This window comes from Fragaria vesca, unplaced genomic scaffold (assembly GCF_000184155.1).
Source record: "Fragaria vesca subsp. vesca unplaced genomic scaffold, FraVesHawaii_1.0 scf0513090, whole genome shotgun sequence".
Classification (NCBI taxonomy): domain Eukaryota; kingdom Viridiplantae; phylum Streptophyta; class Magnoliopsida; order Rosales; family Rosaceae; genus Fragaria; species Fragaria vesca.
Window position 1 is genome coordinate 402,495 of NW_004443444.1, and position 22,600 is coordinate 425,094.

General features: G+C 37.6%; 2 protein-coding genes and 1 non-coding gene across 3 annotated transcripts; 2 read left to right on the forward strand and 1 right to left on the reverse strand.

Annotated features, from left to right (window-relative positions):
- The first annotated feature begins 1,348 nt into the window (after positions 1 to 1,348).
- Positions 1,349 to 7,100, forward strand: LOC101299924. The gene is made up of 6 exons (XM_004309811.1): positions 1,349 to 1,688; positions 2,334 to 2,612; positions 2,704 to 2,877; positions 2,980 to 3,086; positions 3,456 to 3,790; positions 6,165 to 7,100. Exons 1-6 carry the CDS (start codon positions 1,542 to 1,544, stop codon positions 6,764 to 6,766), a joined length of 1,644 nt encoding a protein of 547 aa, XP_004309859.1. The 5' UTR covers positions 1,349 to 1,541; the 3' UTR covers positions 6,767 to 7,100.
- A 2,736-nt stretch (positions 7,101 to 9,836) lies between these two features.
- Positions 9,837 to 11,331, forward strand: LOC101300209. Its single transcript, XR_185495.1, has 3 exons — positions 9,837 to 10,209; positions 11,008 to 11,062; positions 11,164 to 11,331. It is a non-coding gene; the product is annotated as an uncharacterized LOC101300209 (transcript).
- A 1,428-nt stretch (positions 11,332 to 12,759) lies between these two features.
- Positions 12,760 to 19,483, reverse strand: LOC101304642. Its single transcript, XM_004309819.1, has 5 exons — positions 18,540 to 19,483; positions 15,475 to 17,149; positions 14,226 to 14,443; positions 13,773 to 13,986; positions 12,760 to 13,522 (listed from the first exon to the last, which is right to left on the reverse strand). Exons 1-5 carry the CDS (start codon positions 19,481 to 19,483, stop codon positions 13,139 to 13,141), a joined length of 3,435 nt encoding a protein of 1,144 aa, XP_004309867.1. The 3' UTR covers positions 12,760 to 13,138.
- Between the last annotated feature and the right edge of the window lie 3,117 nt (positions 19,484 to 22,600).

The window sequence follows — 22,600 nt, forward strand, 5'->3', positions numbered from 1 at the left end:
GCAGCGCAATTTGCCTTTTCATCCACTTTGCCGATCTCATAGCCTTCGACGACACGATTCTGGTGGCGCCGATGTGCAAAGTCCCCGACGAGTCAATCAATAGATCCAGGAGAGAGAGAGAGAGAGAGAGAGAGAGAGAGAGAGAGAGATCTGGACGGGAGGAGAAAAAAGAGAGTGCAAGGGTATTTTGGACACCAAAAATAGATTAAAATCTGAAATTTTGGCTAGTGGAATAAAGCTCTCTTAGATATTATAGGGTTAGTGAGAATTTTAGATTCTTATTTTGTTAGTGGGAAAAGTTTCTTAAAAATTGGGCGGAAGGGAATTTTCCCTTGTTTTTTTCTTTGTTGTTTGATGTGAGAGATTAATTACACAAGAAATTGGAAGAGAGAATGAGAAGAAAATATCGAGAATAAGAAGAAAATATCTGGAAACTAAAATAAATGGCATCTAAGCCGTTGTTTACTTTTGGATGGTTAGGATTGCCTTATGAGGCAATATGAGCAGGAAAACATGAGTAGAGGATCCGAGTCCCATTTAAACACAGTTGTAGGTCCACACTATATCCATTAATTTCATATGTGTCTGCTAGCGCACTCTTGCACAACCTCACTTTCAATTACCTATATAACCAATATTGCTACAACATCCTTCCTAGGGATGACAATAATCCCTAACGGGTAAGGTACCTACGGGTATTCGATCCTAACGAGGGAGATATACGGGGATAAACGGGTGACGGGTATGGGGATCTTCAGTATTCGGATTTTTGAATTGGGTACGGGGCGGGTATGGTATTTTGATATTCGTCCCCATCCCCACTCATTTAGGATGTAAATATTATTTTTTAATATATATTATTTATAAATAGATACTTATGTAAAATCTTTTGTAATATTTTTTTACTATGATTTTCTTAATAAATATTTATAGAAACTTCTTTTTTAACTGAGACTTGTATTTGTTTTTGTTGGATTGAATCAAGAAACTGATTTATATATATATTTGATTTTATTTTCATATTTCTATATTTTGTAATTATTTTTTAAAAATTAATTATTAAATAATTAATAACGGGGATCGGGGCAGGTATGGGAACAAAATCCGTAAAAAGACGGGTACGGAGAATCCCCATTATTTAATTACAGGAAATGAGACGGGTACGGAGATGAGAAATAAAAAAAAGTACGGATATGATATTTTAATCCGTTAACCCTATCTTTTCCATTGCCATCCCTAGTCCTTCCAAACAGTTTTATCACATGGGTAGTTTCGTCGTTCCATACTCCGCATATACAATACAGCACGTGCGAGATCCCCACGTGGTCGCCGTCAATGACCTCTCCCCCTCCTCCCTTATTTGGCAGCGTTAAGAGCTCTAAGACTTCACGAAAATCTGGAACTTTCGTTGTTAGGGTTTTCAGAAAACTAATCAACCTGTCGATTCTCCTGAAAATCGAAATATAGCTATCGATTTCCGGTTCGGGAAGCCGCTCTCGCTTTTTTATTTTGTTGCTTGTTTGTTTTGGGGAAACCAATTCATGGTGCAGTTGATGAGTTCCGGCGATCTCCGCCAAACGACGCCGTGTAAGGATAAGGTGCCGGTCAAATTGGAGATCGAAGACTCTTTGGAGGAGGAGCATGGTCCCCTCAACAAGCGCTCCAGACCGTCCTTTGCTTATCAAGAGGTTCCATTTTTTGATCTATTTCGTTCTTCTCCTTGATATATAATATAGATCAGAAAAATGAAAATAGTTCAATACCTTCTGTGATCCTCGCTTGTATTTTTGTTTTTGTTTTGTTTTAAAATTGGAATCTAAATCAGCTTGATATATTCATGCTTGATTTTGTATGTTTGTGGTCCAATATATAATGTAAAGCAGCCGAAAAAAAAATACATGTTCATGCTGGTTGTTTTTTATTTCGAATACTTCAACTGATTTCGCGGTTGATGTTGAACTTTAGCTTTCTTAGGCTTGTAGTTTATTTTGTTGTATTGCTTTTATGGTATATTGTTGTAATTATGACTCATTGATCTCGGTGTTTAGTATGAAGATTTCGGGGTATAGTTATTCGACTGATCTTTGGATTCTACCTTATAAAGGTTTATGTTGAACTGTAGCTATCTGAGGCTTTGTAGTTTGATTTGTTGTATTGCTTTTATGGTGTTTCGGTGTAGTAAAAGAATGTATGACTCAGTGGAACTTTTTTACAATAATTATTTCCATATATATGTATTCCACTGTTTCCGTTACTTTTGGTATAACATTTTAAATTTGATATTTTATTGAAATGCTCCCTTACGGTTTCTCTTGATTTCCACATTTCCACAGAGGTCAGGCGATAACGGGGTTGCTGTCCCAACTTCTCAATACAATCCCCTAGATGAGCCTAGCCCTTTGGGTCTGAGGCTCAGGAAGAGCCCGTCTTTATTGGAATTAATTCAAATGAAGCTTGCTCAGGGGGTTCCTCCTACAGCTGGAGCTGTACAAAGAGAATACCTTAACTCTGGTGTTAAGAAGGAGATTAAAGGAAATGCTGCAGTGGGGGCTACTGATAAGCTTAAGGCGTCAAATTTTCCAGCTTCAATGTTAAGGATCGGTAACTGGGAGGTATGTTGAAGAGTTTCTGAGTCATTTATATTGGATATTGCGACTGCAATATGCTTGGCAAATCCATTTATGTTTCATTATTTACTGGCAGTACAAATCAAGGTATGAGGGTGATTTAGTGGCAAAGTGTTATTTTGCAAAGCATAAGCTTGTCTGGGAGGTTCTTGAAGGAGGCCTCAAGAGCAAAATAGAAATCCAGTGGTCAGATATCATGACTCTAAATGCAAACTGTCCTGACGATGGACCTGGTACTTTGAATGTTGTGGTAATGCCTTTGATTTCATATCTCTATTTACATGTGTGCTCATTCTCTGGATGATAAATTACTTATTTGTATTTTCACCTGGCAATCCCTTTTATGTTGCAGTTGGCTAGACAACCTCTATTCTTCAGGGAGACCAACCCTCAGCCTAGAAAGCATACTTTATGGCAAGCAACATCAGATTTTACTGATGGGCAAGCAAGCCTGTACAGGTAAATTCAATTGGTAGTTACAGTTCTGCAGTTCACTGAAGATCTCAAAGTTAGTTTTCTGCCACTGTAGCTGTGTTGAAATGTTTTGAATGCTTTTACTTTTAGGTCTTCATGTATTTAAGGTTATAGGTTATTTCTCCACTGCACCTATGAAAAATTGAATTATTTTTATTTCTTCCAATTTAAACAATTCTGATGATCTTTATTGTTCACTGCTGGTGTCACATGGTTTTGCTTTCTGTGTTTGACATGGAGCTGAAAAATTAACTTATATGATTAATACATGTTCTATCAGTCTTTATGAAGTTGCAGTATGAAATTTAGGATGCTGTTATATTGATCCAATTTCTTTGGGATTGTGTTTTGCAGGCAACATTTTCTGCAATGTCCACAAGGACTGTTAAACAAGCATTTTGAAAAGCTCATCCAGTGCGATACACGTCTTTGCTTCTTAAGTCGGCAGCCAGAGATCGTTTTGGATTCACCTTATTTTGAACTGCGGCCTTCTGTATTTGAAGACCAAGGTGAAGCCAAGGGCCATGGTTTTGACCAACTGGCAAGTGGTAAAGGTCCCTCCATTTCTGGTTTCCAGGATATATCATCACCATCTGCAAGTCAGTCATCATCTTTGAAGACAGACCCGCAGGACTCAGCTGGTATGACATTAGAGCATCGGTCCAGAGAAGCTCCTTCCCCTAGCTCAGGTATGATAACCTAGCATTTGTTTCTATGATTGAGGTTACCTTTAATTCCTGTTTCTGTAAATATAAGTACTATGTTCTGTAAATTTGTTCACATTGTTTCTTTAATTTTTATGACATACTTGATGGTGCAATTAGATAGGTTATATTGGGATGGTTTCCTGGGTATCTATTTAGGATACTAATACCGCTTTTAGTTCACAATCGAGGAATCCATAGATTTCAGATTCCAGATAGGCTGTTAAAATCAGCAAGGAATGTCTGTCAATGTCAGAAAATTTTAGCAACAAGGCTAGGAGAAACTCTCATGGCTATAATTTAATCTTGAAATGCTGGGTACTTGATTGTTTAGATGTAGTGAAGATTGACGCTCTGTATGATCAAAGTCTATTAAATGCAGGGGCAGAGGCAGGATTATAAATTAACAGGGGTGGGGGGTGGGGGGTTTTAGTAATTAACTTTTTAAACCGAAAAAAAATGAAATTTGGAATTCATATATATAGAGAAATATATTAGTTCATCGATTACAACATATTTGTACATTATAGTGAGAAAAAAGAAATTATTCATTATGGAATTGATTATGAATAAAGTATATTGCAAGAGATGATTAAGGTAGGATATAAATTGTATAAATCAAACCTATTAACAATAAATGGTGCTTAATTATGGTTTATTGGGGGGCCAAACCTTATAAATTACAAAGCCTCCACTTCAATTATATTAAACCTCAAGTATAATACACAAGTTTAAAAAAAATTATGGGGGGTGCCATCGCACTCCTTTGTATGCTAGATCATGTTTTCCTTGTTATTGCATGATATATTACTTGCATGACAATAAAGGCTGCAATAGATTCATGGCTGGATGATTTGTCAGTCTGACAGGGCTCCTGTCACTGTACAGAGAAAACTTCTGTGCACTAATGATTTGGACTAGCTTTGCATAACTAATGTCTGTGACATTGATATATTTATAGTGTGAGTGTGTGTGCTGAATTCTTAAGTTGATCAATATCTGTACATATTTGGTTATGATATCTTGTATTGATGATACAAGATGTTGACCCCAAAAAAAGACAAGATAGTTACTAGTCTTTGTGTTGTTATGAGAAATTTTATTCACATACCACCAAATACTTAATACACATCCTATTTTTTATAAATTCAACAGTATAATCTCGGAGTATATTAAATTACCAAAAGAGACATTACTTACTTTTGATACTTTCTTCTCCTCTTATAATTGTATGTTTGTCAATCATGAACATTGATCGTTCAAAATAAAATCAGCAAATAACATTATGATTCCTATATAACTATATTAGTGTTTCTCAACCATCATCATTTGAGTATCTTTCTCAAATAAGGAAAAAAAAAAAAACCTTCAATAGAGTATTAATCTCGACATCATTTTGAGAAGGATTCAGTCTCGAAGCCAAGTCTTCTTTTTCAGCCATGGAAGGTATGGATACAGAACATCTCAATTAAACCAAGTTGTTCTTACCTTGTACTAGTAGTTAATAACTATAGAGGGGTGTGTACAGTTGGGTCTTGCCCAACGGAAAACATGGGAAGTACAACATAAAGATTAGCCAGGTTCTTCATCTGTAGAATTCCTAAAGATGGTGAGAGGATGTAGCCAATTAAGCTTTCAACTTATAATAAGGTTCAACATTAGTTATCTCTGAATTGGTGAACTTATCAATTGATCAAGATCAAGTAGAAAGGGTATATGTTTGTTGGAGCCAAAGAGATTAAGAAAACACAGATCAATGAACAAGGAGGGGGCTGCAACAACTCAGAGTAACAGTATTGAATTATAAAAGGGATATATTGTTGTGCTTTTTTATTAAAGTTAAAAGCATAAGAACATAATAAGTACTGAAGCTTTGAGGGAGGAAAATGGTCTCGTCAAGTTTCTAGACCCGAATTGTAAGAGTTTGGTCGCCTAGGAAGCTATATGAAATTAGGATGTGTATTTAATGAATATGTGTGGCATTTTGTGAATTAGGGTAATTTAGGAAGTTTAAGGTTGTGTATATAGTAAAATGTTAAAGTAAAAAAGTTATTAAGTGGTGTATTAAGTAGAGGATGTGTATCTAGTATGTAGCAATGTGTTATTTTTGTGCCACCCAAGATCAATGCTAAATATTTTGATTTTGGGCATGTTAGAATCTTGCATTTAAAGTCGTGGAGTCATGCTTTATTTTAAGATTGTGCTGAAACTGGTTAGGGCAGTGATTGAAGGGATCTGCCTTTTATTCTAGGATTACACTGTTATGCTTGGTTGTACAAAGTGAGACGTTTATTTAAAATTAAGCATGAATGCATGTGTTTGGTGGACACTGACTCATTGGTTGCCTTTATCATACTAGTTATGGATGCTCGTGCAATTGAAGGAAATGGCAATTCTGAAGTTGTTGATTCAAGAGGGCCAAGAAATTGGGAACAGATAAAAGTGCCTGGGCTGCATCCTTCAATGTCGATGAGTGATTTTATGAGTCACATTGGGAACTGTATTTCAGAACAAATGACTTCTGGAAATCCGCCTTCTGCCGATCAACAGTCAGAATACCAGGATATTCTGGAGGACATTGCGCAGTACCTGTTGAGTGACACTCAATTAACTGCTGCAGATGAGAGTCATGAAACATCTCTCATGTCCAGGGTCAATTCTCTATGTTGCCTTTTGCAGAAGGACCCCGCTTCTCTCCAGAATTCACAGATTGAAGTTGAAGAAACAGATGGTGGAAGAGATATTCATCCTAACCAAACTCCTGTTGGTACATCGGGAACTCATATGCAGGCTCCTGAAGAGGATATGAAGGATGTTTCTGGGGGGAAGAAGGCACCAGGCATGTCGAGAAAAGACTCCTTCGGGGAATTGCTATTTCATCTCCCTCGCATCGCCTCTCTTCCCTCGCTTCCGAAAGTCTTGTTCAACATTTCGGAAGATTGTGAGAGTCAAGGTAGATAGTCATTTTTCTCCAAAGAACAAATCCTAATGCGAGCTGAAATACTCATCCGCACCCTCCAAATTTCTCCTCAGTGTACACAGTGAATAATGCTGGCTATTTCATACTATTGTCCGTCACCAAAAGCTTGTATTATGTTGGGAGACTGGGATTCTGAAATTTGTGTTGATGAAGAATCCGGAAAGATTTCCCACTGTACAAATGACTGTACATCATGGTTAGTGTTGTTTGGTTCCCTTCATGCCGTATGACCAGCTTAAGGCACCTGTTTGTAAAGTCTGTTGACTATTTAAGAAAAAATTTCAGTTTACCTCCCTAATATTTGGTGGTAAAATCAATTCAGTCTTGTAACTTTTTTTTAAATCAGTTCGCCCCTTCAACTTTCATAAACACATCAGTTTACTTTTTTTTAAAATCAGTTCGCCTCTTCAATTTTTGTAAACACATCAGTTTTGTCTAATTTTTGAATTTCTCTTAAAATATGACGTCACCAAACTGACAAGGGGACCTATTTTTAACAAAAAGTTGCAGAACTAAACTGATTTTCACATCAAAGATTAGGGATAAACTGAATTTTAAAAAAAGTTAAAGGGGCGAACTGATTTTAAAAAAAGTTACAGGACTGAACTGATTTTGACATAAAAAATTAAGGAAGTAAACTGAATTTAATTCACTATTTAAATATGAATGAAAGTTTTAGTTATTCAGCTTGATTACAATTCCAGAAGAATAGGAACTTTCCAGAACCAATTGTTACTTTTCTTTTTAGAAATATAGTTTCCTTGTTGAAAACAGTTTTTTTTTTTTGTTCCTGATTTTGTAATGTTTAGCAGACCAGATAGTAAGATGATGAGCTGAAGGATAAGAGTGAAGAAGAAATTGATGGTAGTTTTTAGAATTGTTTCCCTGCATAACTCATGCCATACAATACTCTACAAAATCGGCAAACCTTGCTTCCTCCTATAGCCCAAAGAGACAAAAAGCCAAGGGGTACAGTGAGTCAATGGGGGTGGACGAGGTCATGATTAGGGCTGAGGATGGGACGGGATTAGGGTCATCCCACGGCCGTCCCGAACATTGCACACGGGACGGGATCAGGACGGGTCTTACGTTTTTAAGACTTGATCCCACCCAAGTCTCGTCCCAAACGGGACCGGGACGGGACAGGCCCAATCCTGCTATCCCGGCCCAATATCAAAAGCCCAAACTAGAAAATAAAAAAAGAAGAAAGAAATTTGGTGACGTGACAGAGATACACATATATAACCTAGTTCTACATCAATTAGACAATTACTCAATTACATAACCTGAGTAGCTGATAGTGATACCAATAAAGATTACATAACCTGCATTCAGCCATTCACAATAAACTTATTCAACTTTATAAATAATCAAGCAAGAGAGTGAAGCTTCTTTGAATACACATGTTGAATACACACATATAGATAATCACATGCAGCATTACATTCATAACAGTAAAGATAGTTCTGAAAATACATATCCAAATATTCTGAAAATACATATCCAACTTTATAAATAATCAAGCAAATAAAGTTCTAGACACATCAACACAATATTCAAACGAACTCTATTTTGGTTTCATACATTATTGAATGTAATATCCACAGCTAAATTATAAAGTTGAATGAATTCTACCTATCTGCTAGCATACAATTCCAAACAGAAGATCCAACTCCATTACTCCACAACAAAACTAACATAGAATCCTAAACATTTCTAACATTTAAGAGGGTGGAAATAACTGATGGAATGTACAACAACTTATCAACAGGAGTAAATCTACAAAGCAAAAATTATATGAATACGAAGAAGAACAGCAACAAGGCAAACTGCCCCTGAAGTGATGTTAAAACTATATCTTTGCACCTAGACATGTAGCAAGAAACAATTTAGATGATCAAGGAATAGATAAAAAAGGGATATAGTCTTGTTATCCTAGCTAAAGGAATCAGTCGAATCACAAGTTAAGAAATCAAATGGTAAAATGCAAGATTAAGAGATATTGAACAAGATAACACCCAATAACTTTATCTAGCAATCACTAAACTGTTTTCATAGCATTAGAATACATGCACCCAAATGGAAGGTACCAGGGAACAATGACAGAAGAAGACATCACAAATTCAACAATCTACCAGGGAACAAATACAGAAGTCCTCAAGTCGTTGGAAGTCGTGAAATTTTTAGCACTGCTGCTATCAGTAAACTTTGCAGAATCGGGCGGTGAGGAAGCGAAATCGGGCGAGGAGGAAGCAAGCGGTGAGGTTAGTGGAGGTGAGGAGGAAGCGGGCGCCGAGGCGAGGAGGAATCGGGCGGTGAGGTTAGCGGAGGCGGTGGAGGAGTTCAAGGAGAACTTCGGCGGAGTGGGATTGAGGTTTGGCTGGATTGGGATTTGGGGTTCATACTGCTTCAGATTAGTCTATATTTTACACGGGACGGGCCTGATGGGCCTAAATTTTTCAATCTCGCGTCCCGTCCCATTGTTTCTCTACAAGACGGGACGGGACGGGCTTAGTGTTTTTAGACTTAGATCGCGTCCCATCCCGTCAAATTTCGGGACGGATTTGGACGGGACCAAGATTTAGGTTTTTTATGCCCACTCTTAGTCATGATCATTGATCGTGGTGGGTGATCCAAGTCGGTGGATGAGGTGATTGGTGCTGGTTTTAATTCGTTGATTAACAAATGATGGTGGTAGAATGGCTGGGCGGGTGGGACGGCTTTCTACTAAAAGCAAGAGGCGTTGCCGGTCGTTGGAGCAGAGGTGACAATGTTAGCTGGTTGGGCAAGGCAGATTACTGGCAGTGGTCATTTGTCTTGTGGATCCTCTATTTGAGGGCTATGTTGCACGGACACTTTACGCCTAGACACTCTGACACGTCGACATAGAGCCCGACAAGGTAAAATCCGTGTCCGACACGCCATGTGGTGTGTCTAAAAAAATTAACTTTTTAGACACGCTGTGGACACGTTGACTAGCTCCGACACGCCACGTCAGTATTTATTTCAGAGTTAAAAAAAATAAAAATAAAAATATTAGCTAACTGGCCTGGGGCACGCGCAGCACTAGCAGAGACAGATTCGATCTCTTGACTCCTCTCTCCTCTGAGTCCTCTCTCAGCCGAGTGCCGACTCTTCTCTCCTCTCTCTGCTGAGTACCGATTCGATTCCGATTCGAAGAAGACGTTCGCCGGTCGCCACCCATTCGATCTGTTCGCCTCGCCAGTCCGCCACCCATTCGATCTCTTCACTGATCTGATCTCTTCTCTCTGCCGTCCGCCGTTGCCGCCGTCGCTGTCATCGCGGTCGTCGCAGTTGCTAAGGTTGCTCTCTTATGCACCTAAAACCTTGAGGCCTCTCTCTTATGCCCAGAGCTACGGTTTCAGTTCACTTTCCACCGCCAAGAAATTGCTTCAATTCCAAGGTAGGTTCTTTACTATCAAGCTTTGATATTTTGTGGGTCTGGGTTGGTTTTGTGTGTTGGGTAATCTGTGTTGGACCAAAATTGGAACTTTTTGTATTGCTTTGATGCCAAATTTGTATTAGAGACAAGTGTGGTTGCAGCTTGGTTTGTTTGAATTAAGTGACTAAGTTATATTTGATAGTTGGGAAGATATTGAAGTAGAAGTGATAATGTTTGAAATATAAGTAGGAGAGGAGGATGACATAGTATGGTTTTTAAGCCAGAAAGGTTGGATTTTTATGGTGTTTTGGGGGGTGAATTCATGTGCCAAATGCGGCAGAAGATTGGATGATAAGGTTTTGTTCAGGGAAAGAAAATCATAGCATATTTTTATATCTGAAAAAGTGAAGCTTTGGGAGGGAACATGGGTTTAGAACTCATGCATATGGAGTTATTGTCTCTTTGGGTCAAAATCGAAGAGGAACTAAGCAAATGATAAGGAATGAATCTAGTGTAAAAATTAAGAATAGTGATGATGGAAAGAAGTTCTGCACATTTGAAAGTAGTCCCAGTATCAGTTTACCCAATCTTGCTGGAAAATCATCCTACTTCCTGTGCAGCTTCAGCAGGGCATAATATGGCTGAATTTCTTGGACTTAAGTAGGTACTTACTTTGAGTCGTTGAATATTTTTGAGAAATAAGCTCATCTATCAATCAAGTGTACTATGGTCAGCAAAAATTAATTACAAGAAAATGAAATTTAAATCTCCCCCTCTCGTTTTCTCTAAGAGGATAAACTTTATCTTCTTGTCTATTAGGTTCTGCTGTGCTAGAGAGCTAGTTGATGATGAGAAGGAGTCTTGAAGATGAGAGGTAAATTTTCTATTCATTTTATATTAGATCAATTAGGGAATAACAAGTTTGGATGGATTATGGATATGATAATTATATTAGTTCATCTTTTTGTCTATTAGGTGCTGCTGTACTAGAGATTACCCTTTTTGAAAACAAGTTACTGCTCAAGTTTGTTTTTCTTTAATGTTATGTTCTAGGTGCTCCTTTGGTATTAGTTATGCACTTAACTTATTTCTTATGGTTATGAAATAGATTGAATTTAGAACTTTATTTGGTAATATAATGAACTTATTTCATATTTTAGTTTTTTTTATCTATTAAAAATACATAAATATATAATTCTATTTGCCGTGTCCAAGCCGTGTTGGAAACTCAGTTTTTGAGTTTTGCCGTGTAGCCATGTCGTGCCGTGTCGTGTCACCGTATCCGTGTCCGTGTCCGTGCAACATAGCTTGGGGGCAATGTTGGTTTTTGCTGTGCTTCTTGCAAGTCTTCTTTTGTTGTGCTTCTTGCAAGTCTTCCTTTGTTTTCGTTTGGTTCTAACCATGTCAAATAGATTTCAGTCTTCTTTTTTTTCCAAGATAACGGACTACAGTCTTTATCAGCTTAGTTCCTAGTTATTCTAGCTATACACCAATTCCGTTTCTAGGCGAGTAGTTTTACTATGAAAGGGAGTTCGTGAGTTTTCAGTGATTTGATTTTTAGGCTCCAATAGGCGAGCTCATTTGAATGCAGTAATGGTTACTTGTAACTTAGTTTGGTACCCTGTGGAGTGGCGTAGCCAGAAACCAGAACTAGAATGGTCAAGAGTTTAAACAATAATGTCACACAAAATAAAAACACAATCTTTATTAAATGGTAGAATGGTAGGACTTTTCATCAAATAATGTCTTCGCACTCGATCTCGAACATTAGGATCGTAGTCTAAAATTGGAGTCCGAAGTCCCGGATCTCCAGGAAAGTTCTCTATGTTAAACTCGTTGACATAATGGTTTGACGTACCAATATCTTCAAATGCATTACTTGTACCAATATCTTCATATGTATTACTTGTCGGGTGAGCTTGATATGGTGCTAATGGATTTGTCAAGTTTGCTTCTTCTAGATGATGTTCCGAAGTACCTTCGTTAAATCTGTTTATTTTTGGAGGAGCTTTAGATTGTGCCAATTGATCAGCTGTTTTTCTCGTACCATATTTTTTGAATAAAGCTAAAGCTTCCATAATTAGGTCAACATGGAAAAGAAAAAAAAACGAAAAGAAACGATTAAAACTGTTTTAATTGATTAGGAAAACATATTAGAAAGACAAAAAATGTTAGGAATATGTTTGAATTGCAATATCAGAGGAAGAAGAAATCAATCAGTGATAAGGATTAAGAGTCTATATTAAAAAAATAAAGAGACCCACGTGAATATCAGTTGAACTCCTTTAACTAAATTGGATTATTTATGACAAACTCTTTTTTTTATGGTTAGGATGGTCAACTTTACTGACAACGTCACATTCTATTGACCAATCATATAACAATATAGCTTAATATGGAAATTGAGAGGCGTCAGTTGAATCCTATAACTACTACGCCTCTGGCTGTGGTCATATATCTGACCAAAGACAATTATTGATGTACATGCTTAGAAAAAAAAAAAAATACCATCTTACACAGCATATCAAAAACTAAAATAAAAAAAGATCATAGATACTATGCATTCCTTTAGCATCTGGATTAGAAATGCAATGCGTGTACAAATTTGGGCTATAATCAAAGAGCTTGCAACAAGGTATCAAATCCCCGGAAGCTATATAGTGTGCTGAAGAACGTATGTTAGATTACCCGGAGTGAACTAACGAGCATAGTTCCAGTAGGTAACGATCTTGAAGCTGAATAATATTTCCATTATTTACAAGTTCATTGAGATTATATACATACGGGCAACAATGGGAGCGAAGACAATTCTATTGGGAACATCAGCTGTACGGAAAAGAGATTTAGTTCCAAATTCCCAGAAAAAGGAAAGGGAATATACTGTTAAATGCAATGATTATATATGTACACTTGAAATTCTTCCATCACGTCAATCTGCCTAAAACAGGGATCAGGAAGGAGGTGGTGAATGAATGGTGTCAGGTAACATGGCTACTGTCACTACGAAGTATTCACAGCCAATAGGGAGACCGTATGGGTTCGATCCTGAATTCAAGGCCAACTGGTCAGTCCCTGTGTCAGATGTTAGCTCATGCTCAAGCCGAATTGGAATAGCCGATGGCTTCACAATCTGGCGTTCAATATGCACAATTTGTCCAACAATATAGTTAGGTTGACGTGGGAGATGATCTGTAAATAGGGCAACAGATTCAGCAGAGAGATAGTAGTTAGAGCAATTTCGATTGATCGCCTCGTAATGCCCAGTGGCATTGAGAACAAATGCAGCTATCTCATGGACTTCCATACGGCCAAAAGAAATCTTCTCCTTGTTTGCCTGCAGAAATATTGGAAGTAGAACACCACTTGTTAACATACCATTCAGGTAAGAAGTAACAATTTTACAGATATGTATAATTACATAGTTAGACAGAGTATGCAACAGAACCCAACTAAAAGTTGATCAAATGTGAGTTCATGATAAACCATGAAACTAAAGGGTCTATCACTTCCGATGTAACCAAATGGGGGGTTTTTACAATTCTTATTATTATAAGAAAATTACACTAATCGAAATATTAAGTTACCTGTTTCTCAAGTTGATGCTTTGTGTACAATGTTTTAACCAGATCCTTCTTCTCTTCCAATTCTTTTCTAAGCTGTTCATTTGCAGCTTCGACCTTTGGATACTTGTCGAGCAGCCCTTCACGGTGCCTTGACAAGAAACCAACTCTATCAGCGAGGACCCGGATACACTTCCGAAACTCAAGGGTACCATCATCTTCATTGTCATTAATAGAGCTGAAACATAACAAAGCCAAAACCACCTCCATTGTCAACAATACAGCTAAATATTCATGGGACAGAACAGAAGTTAGATATATTCTTTTCATTTCCTTCAGTTTAAAAAAATGCAAATAGGGTTAAAAAAACCTTCAGAAGGCAGAGAAAGGTCGGAGGCATGTATTGTTCGACAAAGCAATACTGATAGTAATAGAATTTGTTAAAGGGAGATAAAACTTGTGCATGGCAGAACTTACTTTCCCAGAGATTGTGCTAAACCACGCAAAGAATCAACGAAACTAGTCATTCCCTGTGCATTAACACAGCTGCGAAGCCTTTCAAAAAGGCCACGCATTTTCACAGCAGATGCTCGCAGGGCACTGTACTCTGAGGCCCTACGATCAGCGGCACAAAGATGAGTTTGCGCTTCCTCTCTTGCTTCATGCAAACAATTCTCCAAGTGAGCACAATTCATCTGGCAAGTACAACAATAAATACATAATTAGAACATAAAGGTTATCATCAAGTGATAAAACTATAAGACAAAGTGCAAGTGATTAACAGAAGCATCGATAACTAAACCAGACACTAGGGCAGGCATTCATCCAATTAAAGAGAAAAGACGAAATTGATGATTTCACCAACCAAGAAGAAAATTGAGGATTGTTATGACAAGAGTACAAAACAAACAGTGTAAGTCACCTACTATTTAATTTCTGTCGTGTCTTAAGTTTTCAAGACCTCACACTATTAAGTTTTTGAATGGCCACGAAGTTCCATCAGATAAGGTGTGTAAAATGTCTTACACTAGGGTCATGTTTCTTCTATGAAAACTCGAGGCCATTTGCTATAACTACTCTGCCAAATTTTATTGGATAATAGTATCTGTAAATGAGAAACAGTGTTCAAATATTTATGTCGTAAGCGTTCAGACTCAAAATACTGGTTATAGGTTATATAATGTTCTCTATTTCTTTTCCGTTGTGAAACACTTTAAAAACTATTATAATCAACGAATACTTGTTATATGAAACTATGAATAATGATCAATCAACCCTCACCCTAGATAATCTGAGGCAATATAAACATATGCATAACTTTTCAAAAAAAAAAAGAAAGTATACATGTGCATAAATGTAAGTTCCTCTTTCTGGGAAAAAAAACACAGGTAACATAATCTAGCACTTTCAACCGTAGCATAGCATAGGGCAAGTGAAACTAGCAAGTGAATGGTATTAAACGACACTTACTAAACAACCAAAAAAAAACCACAGGTGCCTTGTAGTCTCAACTATAGAAATGTTATCAAATCCAATCAGTATAGAAAACAAAAATCTTTACGACTCCAAACTCACAAGAATGAAACAACGAATAAATAAAGGGGAAGAAGCCGTGACATCCAAGCAAATATGCTTAACTACAGAATATGTTTCAACAGACAAAGAGACAATGGGAAGGACTGAAATTGCAAAGGAAGAAATTAAGAGTAGTAAGATGTTACAATACCTGAGATTCATCAAGGAGCTTCCTATTTGTGTCCAATTCCCGCTTAAGCATGGCAACATCCTCCATAGCAGTTTTAAGCTTGATTTCTGTTTCATTCAACTGGTTTGACTTGTTTTTCAGTAGAGTTTCCAATTCCAACAACAGCTCAGTACTGACTCTAGTGCCATAGCCTGGGTCAACTGCTGTTTCACTAGGAGACACATTCAGATGTTCAGGCATGCTTTCAGCAGTAGAACTGTGTGTCAGTGACATGCCCAGCTGCCCCATTATTTTTTCTTTGCCATCTTTACCACTGCCTAGCAGTTCTTCACGACTTAGCTCTTGCATTGATGAATCCAGTTGATGATTATGTACTGCAGAAGAGTCCATCATATTTTCATCAGCCCCATCTCGCATTTTATCAGCTCGTGCATTGAAAAGACCCAATTTGGCATCCAAAGAATTTGAGATGCATGAGACCTCATCCATGGGCTCAGTATTAGATAAGCAAGGCGTGCGGGCTTCTCCACTACCTAATACTTGCTTGCAGTCATCAACCTTATCAGACAAAAGGGTGAACTTAGAGGCATCCTTATCATTTGAAAGCTTCTGACCTTGCAAATACTGATCAGATAGTCTCTGTTCCAATTCTTGAATGCGTTTCTCATACGAAAGACACTGCAGCTGCTTCGTCCTAAGCATAGATTGCAAATGCTTTCCATACTCATCTTTGAGGTGCAAGGCTTCAGCTGTTTTCGCTGCAGCATCCTTCAATAAATTATCTGTTTTACTGTCATTCAATGATTCAAAGTCCGCGTCAGGCCAGAATGAACAAATCAAAGCTATTGCAGAAGCCAGTTCAGCTTTCAGTTTTGCATTCTCAACTTCCAACTTACTAGTTCCAGCAATCTCTACTAATTCACAGCCTTCAAGTAGCTCCTCAGAGTCACATTTCTCAAGGTCATCTAATGTAAGCTCCTCAGCCTCTGCAGAATGACTGCTCTCATTAGACATAGAAAATGAACCTCTAAAAGAACCCTTAGAAGACAGTCCTGTCAGGTACTCAGGTGCATAACGGTCCAGGTCTGAAATGTCAACATCAAGTAAACCAGTATCAAAGGGAGCTATATTGACATCACAGTGATTGGGGGTATCATATAAACCCATAGATGCTAATACATCCCTGGGTATGAACGAACTATGAACTTTCAGAAACTCTTCCCGTCTCCTGACCTCAGCCTCCCTCTTTGTTGCAAGCCTCTCAGCTAACTGTCCAGCCATGCCCATGTAGAGCTTTAGGGAAGCCTTTCTTCTTACTATCTCTGCTAGGCAGGCTCTATATGCTGGGCCAATCCCACGAACCAACTTGATTTCAAAAAACAAATCATCCTGGCGCACCATTGCCTCTTTAAAAACAGGAAACTGTAACTTCGCATCTTTGATGATATAAGAGATATATGTTATCTTTTGCATATAATTATGAAGAAACATGTTCATTTCATTCTTTTTGTCCTTGCAAAAGTCAAGTAGCTTGGAAATTGCATTATCACAAGCCTGCATCCTAGGCAGGTGATTTTTGTCATGGACATCATACATAGGGCCCAAGGCTGAAACCGCATCATGAGGACGAAGTGAGGAAGACATTTGTGAAGACAAGCAGTCATCCACAAGCTTCTTGACAGTATTCACATCTTTGCTGCATAGACGAAAATCGTTAACCATATAAACGACATCAAAAAATTCAAGTCAAATATTTATGTATTTCACATCAGTAGCCGAGATAAAGACACATATGTTATACGAACTCTCAAGTCAACCCCACTAAATAGTAGTTTTAGCTTTATCCCAAAACACATTCTTTAGTTGAAGGGATATGATCTGGTTCTATTCTGATCAGGCTCCACAAGTTCACAACAGTAAATAGTATGACAATTTATTATCCTTCTCTCAGGGTTGATGTATCTGTCTCAAAGATATAAACACACAAAAGGAATTTCTTACAGAAAAACAAGGGGAGGATAAAAATTTAAGAAGACCACAAAAAAAAAAAAAAAAAAAAAATACTAACAGATGACTCTATGTGATCTTCTACAATAACAAAGCATGCGTTCAATCATCAACCTTCGCTTATCTGATATAAATCAGAAAAAGATAACTATCTTCCATTCACATTATCACTTTCCTCAAGCTTTAATAGTGTGAGCCTTGAGCTTTAAAAACGTGAACGGAAAAGACAAATCTTTTTAAAGGTTCCTTTTGTTCAAGAATCTATGTTGTGTCATCTCATTTCTTGAAACATCATAAGAATTGAATGCATTACGTTCCAGGAATGTTTCAAAGTTTAATTTAGGAAAAAACCCAGCCTTCTGATTTTGGAAGCAACACATGAACCGTACTATTCAGGTCTATACTGGTAATAAGAAATACAAAACCCACAAATGCTCATATAGCTGGGATTCGTATCTTCACTACCCCCCTTTCTTTTCAATTTATCTTCCTTGCTTACATCACACTGCCCTAAGTAGGCATCTAAGTAAATTTATATAGCGGAACTCCTAATAAAATCTCTGCACAACATAAGCCCTTTATCTAGCTTCAACAAATGCTAATGTATACTCTTCAATCTGGTTCTTTAAATAAGGATCCACATCATCTGACAAACAAATGCAGAAGTAACAAAATCTGTTTCGGGTAGGCCCTGAAAAGAGAAGGATTGAACTTGCATGTCTTCATACAGTGAAGAAGCAGTACATATCTTGCAGGCAACAAAACATGACTACAAAACCAGAAAAATCATAGTAAATTAAACCAATGTCCGTGTCTGCAAGGATAACAGAAAAGTAATCCTCATGTGTGAACTTCCAAACTAAATCTAGAATCACCCCCTTAAAGTTATAAACCTGACATACAGAGCATAAGACATAAACTTGCATAACTCATGGAACAATGTTGCTGACCACTGTAAAATTCAAAGACATTAAAGACCCGAAACAATTTATGGATCTCCCAACAATTCATAAAAAGAAATTGGATGCAGACAGACAACCAGAAAGACAATATTTGGCAATATTTGAAAGGAAACTAACCTCAATGACTGCATTATACTCTTCTGCTCATTAAGATATCGTTGGTGCTCCTTAATTGTCAATTCCAAATTCCTAATAGGCAAAGATGCCATGTTAGAAAACAGTTCCTCAACTTTTCGCTTCACCTCACTAAACATCTGCTTGAACTGTGAAACCTTATTCTCAAACTGTTTATGGGAACTGGTACAATTCTCCCTCACTTTCCTCAGATTCTCTTCCTTTACAAAATCCGATAAGCATTTACGGTTAACAGTTTGTAATGCAGGATGAAGCTTGATGGATCTCAGTTTTTCTACATCCCTCCCAAGGTTCACCAAAAGATCAGAATGAATCCGATGTTGTTGTGAATATCGCTTCATGAATTCTGTATAGTTCTGGTTTATCATCCTATAATATTGATCCAAATTACCCTTGGCAACCTCCACCGCCCTCTGTTGAACCTTTTGCTCCCTCAGAAGCCTTTCACAATTCTCATATTTCACTTGGGTTCGACTGTAAATTGCATGACCCTTGTGGTAATGAAACCTGAATTCCCTTTCATAAGAAGGTAAGGCTTTCAAAGCAGGATCTGAAGCGTCATCCAGAGCATGACGATCATGTGAAGCCGAGGGTGATCTGGGTTCAGCGATGTCAAGAATATCAACATGCTCAACAGGAGGAGGGGAAGAATTTGGTTGCAGCCTTGCTTTATTGAATATGAACACATCCTGGCCATCAGCTGGAAGCTTATAAGCAGAAAGTGGCCGCTGTGGCTCAAGCTTCATATCCAAACACAGAACAAGCTGGTCATTGATATTGATATCAGACAGTGATTCAATATACCGCATAACTGCCTCTACAGATGTGGTTTCTTCACAATCAAGCTCAAATGAGTGCCCATTTTCAGCAATATGCACCAAAAGCTTACCCTCATGAACCAAACCCCCAGTGCTACTTGAACTCATCTTATCCAAATCTCCACCACAAGCGCCCCCAGGCAACCCTATCAAACAGCCACTACCACCTTAGTCAGATAAAGTAATTTCTTCCCCCACAACCACAACCAACCACTTCAATTCAACCCCTCTAAAATATCTGACCCAAATCAAAATTCCCCAAATTATCACAAACCCACCGCCGAGCTTCGCAAACTTGACACAATTCTGGGCAACCCACCTTGTATTCGAACGAAACACCAATGATTACCCAGAACTTATAAAGAAACAATAACCCCAAACCAAATAATAACCAGTACAATTGTCCCCAACAGCAACAACTTCGATCCGTCCAACAGCAGCTGACAATGAATTGAATCCCACAGAGGAGCCCCAATTCCAAGAGTCAAACAAACAACGACACCGAAAAATGAAATAAAAGGACCCACAGTATCTTGAAACCAAAATCCCTTGAGAAAGTTTCTCAAAAACCCTTAAATCCTTCGCAATCACAACCCAGAAAACCAAGTAAAAAACCGAAATCCAAATCGAGAAACTAATAAGATCAAACGATTATGACACGAAAGGGTTTGAAGTGAGAGAGGCAAGAAAGATAATCGAAAGCGATTACGTGAAGAGGAGGTCCCTCAGCACAAGTTTTCCACGAAACCCCTTTCGATATATTTCTTTTGTTTCCTTAGTATAACACAGCAGTCTACCGTCTACGTTTTCTCTAGCTTCTCCTTCTTCCACAATTTTTATTTTCCCTTTTCTTTTTTCTAAACAAAACAACGCAGAGAAGCTTATGAGGGAAGCAACCACCGCCTAGCAGACTCTCTCCCTGTCTCTGTCTCTGTCTCTCTCCACAATTAAAGTTTTCGAAGTACAGAAACCGAAGCAAACAGGTTTATATCGCCAAGCCCACGAACAAACTTTGGGAAAAAAATCAAAATATAATTATATATATTTTTTAAAATAAAAAACTCAAATTACATCACACCCAAACGGAGTTGTTAAAAACAAATTGTTACTAATGTGACTGACTCGTTGGATGCAGAATAATAACGACTTGTTGAAGACCTTCCAAGTTGGAAATTGGATGCACATTTGGAAATTGAACCGCCCTCCCAAGTTGAAGACTCTCATATAGACAATTGTTGATAAGAAAATTCTTACTAATGTGTAAAGAGTTAGAGGAGGTTTTACTACTCTTGCTACTTGTCCCATATGCAATATTGATGATGAGACTCTTTTGCACCTTTTCAGAGACCGTCTAAGATCAAAAGCTATTTGGAAGTCCAGGTTCTATTTCTAATTCTTTTTCATTTGATTCAAATAGTTGGCTTGCTGCTTAGATGCATTGTCATACCAGCATCAAAAACAACATTAAATGGTGCAACCTTTTTGTGTTTGTGTACTAGTTTATCTGGAAATGGAGAAATAAGGTGGTTTTTGATCATGCTTTTATTTTGCATGCCTGCCCCTGAGAAAATTATTTGGAATTATGTTGAGGAATGGAACAGTACTCAATCTAAAGCTAATATTAATTCCATGTGCAGCTATACTATGTTCTCTTGGTGTAAGCCTCCTGGGAATTATTTCAAATTGAATATTGATGGAAGTAGGTCTACTAACTCTAGAAAAATTAGAGCTGGTGGAGTTCTTAGGGATCACCTAGGCAGTTGGGTGGACAGTTTTCAGGTTAATCTTAGAACAGGTGAAATTCTAGATGCTAAAGCTTGGGGCTCTTTTCTTGTCTCAAAATGGTGTTTAAGCATTCAATTGTCAACTCAGGGATTGAATCAGATTCTGCTATTCTGGTTCAGCTTATGCAAAAGTCTGAGAATATTGTTCATCCCTTGAGATCCTTACTTGATGGTTATGTTATGATGATGTCAAATCTGCAGAATGCCAAGCTTAGTCATATTTTCAGAGAGTGCAACATGGTGGCAGGTGTCTTGGCCAAGGATAGCATCAACCATGATCCTGGTTTAATTACTTTTGTTGAAGCTCCTGTTCATACTGCTCAAGCAATTTTGGATGACCTTACTGGTGTCACAAGAGCTAGAAGGACTGGTTTATGTTCCAGTTCTTAGTTTTTCTTTTTGTTTTCCTTTGTTTGGGCCTTTTAGGTTCCTCTTGTAACTAAAAAAAAAAGTCGTTACTAAGTGTCACAAACCGAAGTTTGCGATGCGCACATAGAACTTGCCAAGCACTTGATATCCATGACCTGGTAGCAAAGTCAGCTGCTAGATACGTACATTGCAAAGAACAATTAAAAGCCACACAATATTAATATGGTATTAGCGCGACAAGTAGAACATAATTATATAAATGTTGGGTAACCATAAGAATATTTTAGTAAAACCTCGATAAATAAATATATGATAAATTAATGATCTCGATTAAATAATTATTTTTTTCGGAGAAATTTATTTCACTATTATTGTTTCCTTTCAATAAAAGAAATCTTTTTCAAAGACTTAAAATGAGCTTGAAGAGCCACCGACAGTCGAATCGGGGTTGATCCCGACCAATTTGCAATATAAAATTCACGAACCTTAAGGCACAACCTTGGAAGAGTTTGTTGATTGCTGGAAACAGAACATACGGTAACCGCAAATTCGCACAATTACTTCCCCTTGTTTGGTCCAAGTAGTACCAGACTCCTATTTTGTTGATTGGAGATTGAAATAGAAGAACAAATGAATTGAAGAAGAAAGAGACGGATAGAAGAAATAATTATGGTAAAGAAGAACAAATAAATTGGAGAAGGAAGAGATGGATAGGTAAATGTGTGGAAAATGAAGAATAGTAGTATGGTATTTATAGAAGATTTTGTTGATTTTGTAAAAGTAAAACGACAATTGGAATGGTTTACTCATTTCATTAACAATCCTCTTTATCTAGAGGTCAATTACGATGGTAATTACACGCACATAATATCGATATTCAATTATAATAACAACGTACATAATGACTAATTGAGCTGTTACATTCATTGATTAATAAATTCTTAATTTACTCTCGTCAATTATTTTGACAAAGACACACTCAAGGTATTTTTCTTTCAACACTCCCCCTCGTGCCAAGTTAAAGTTAAAACGGTGCATGGGGTGTTGCCTCATTAAAAACCTTGCTAAGTAA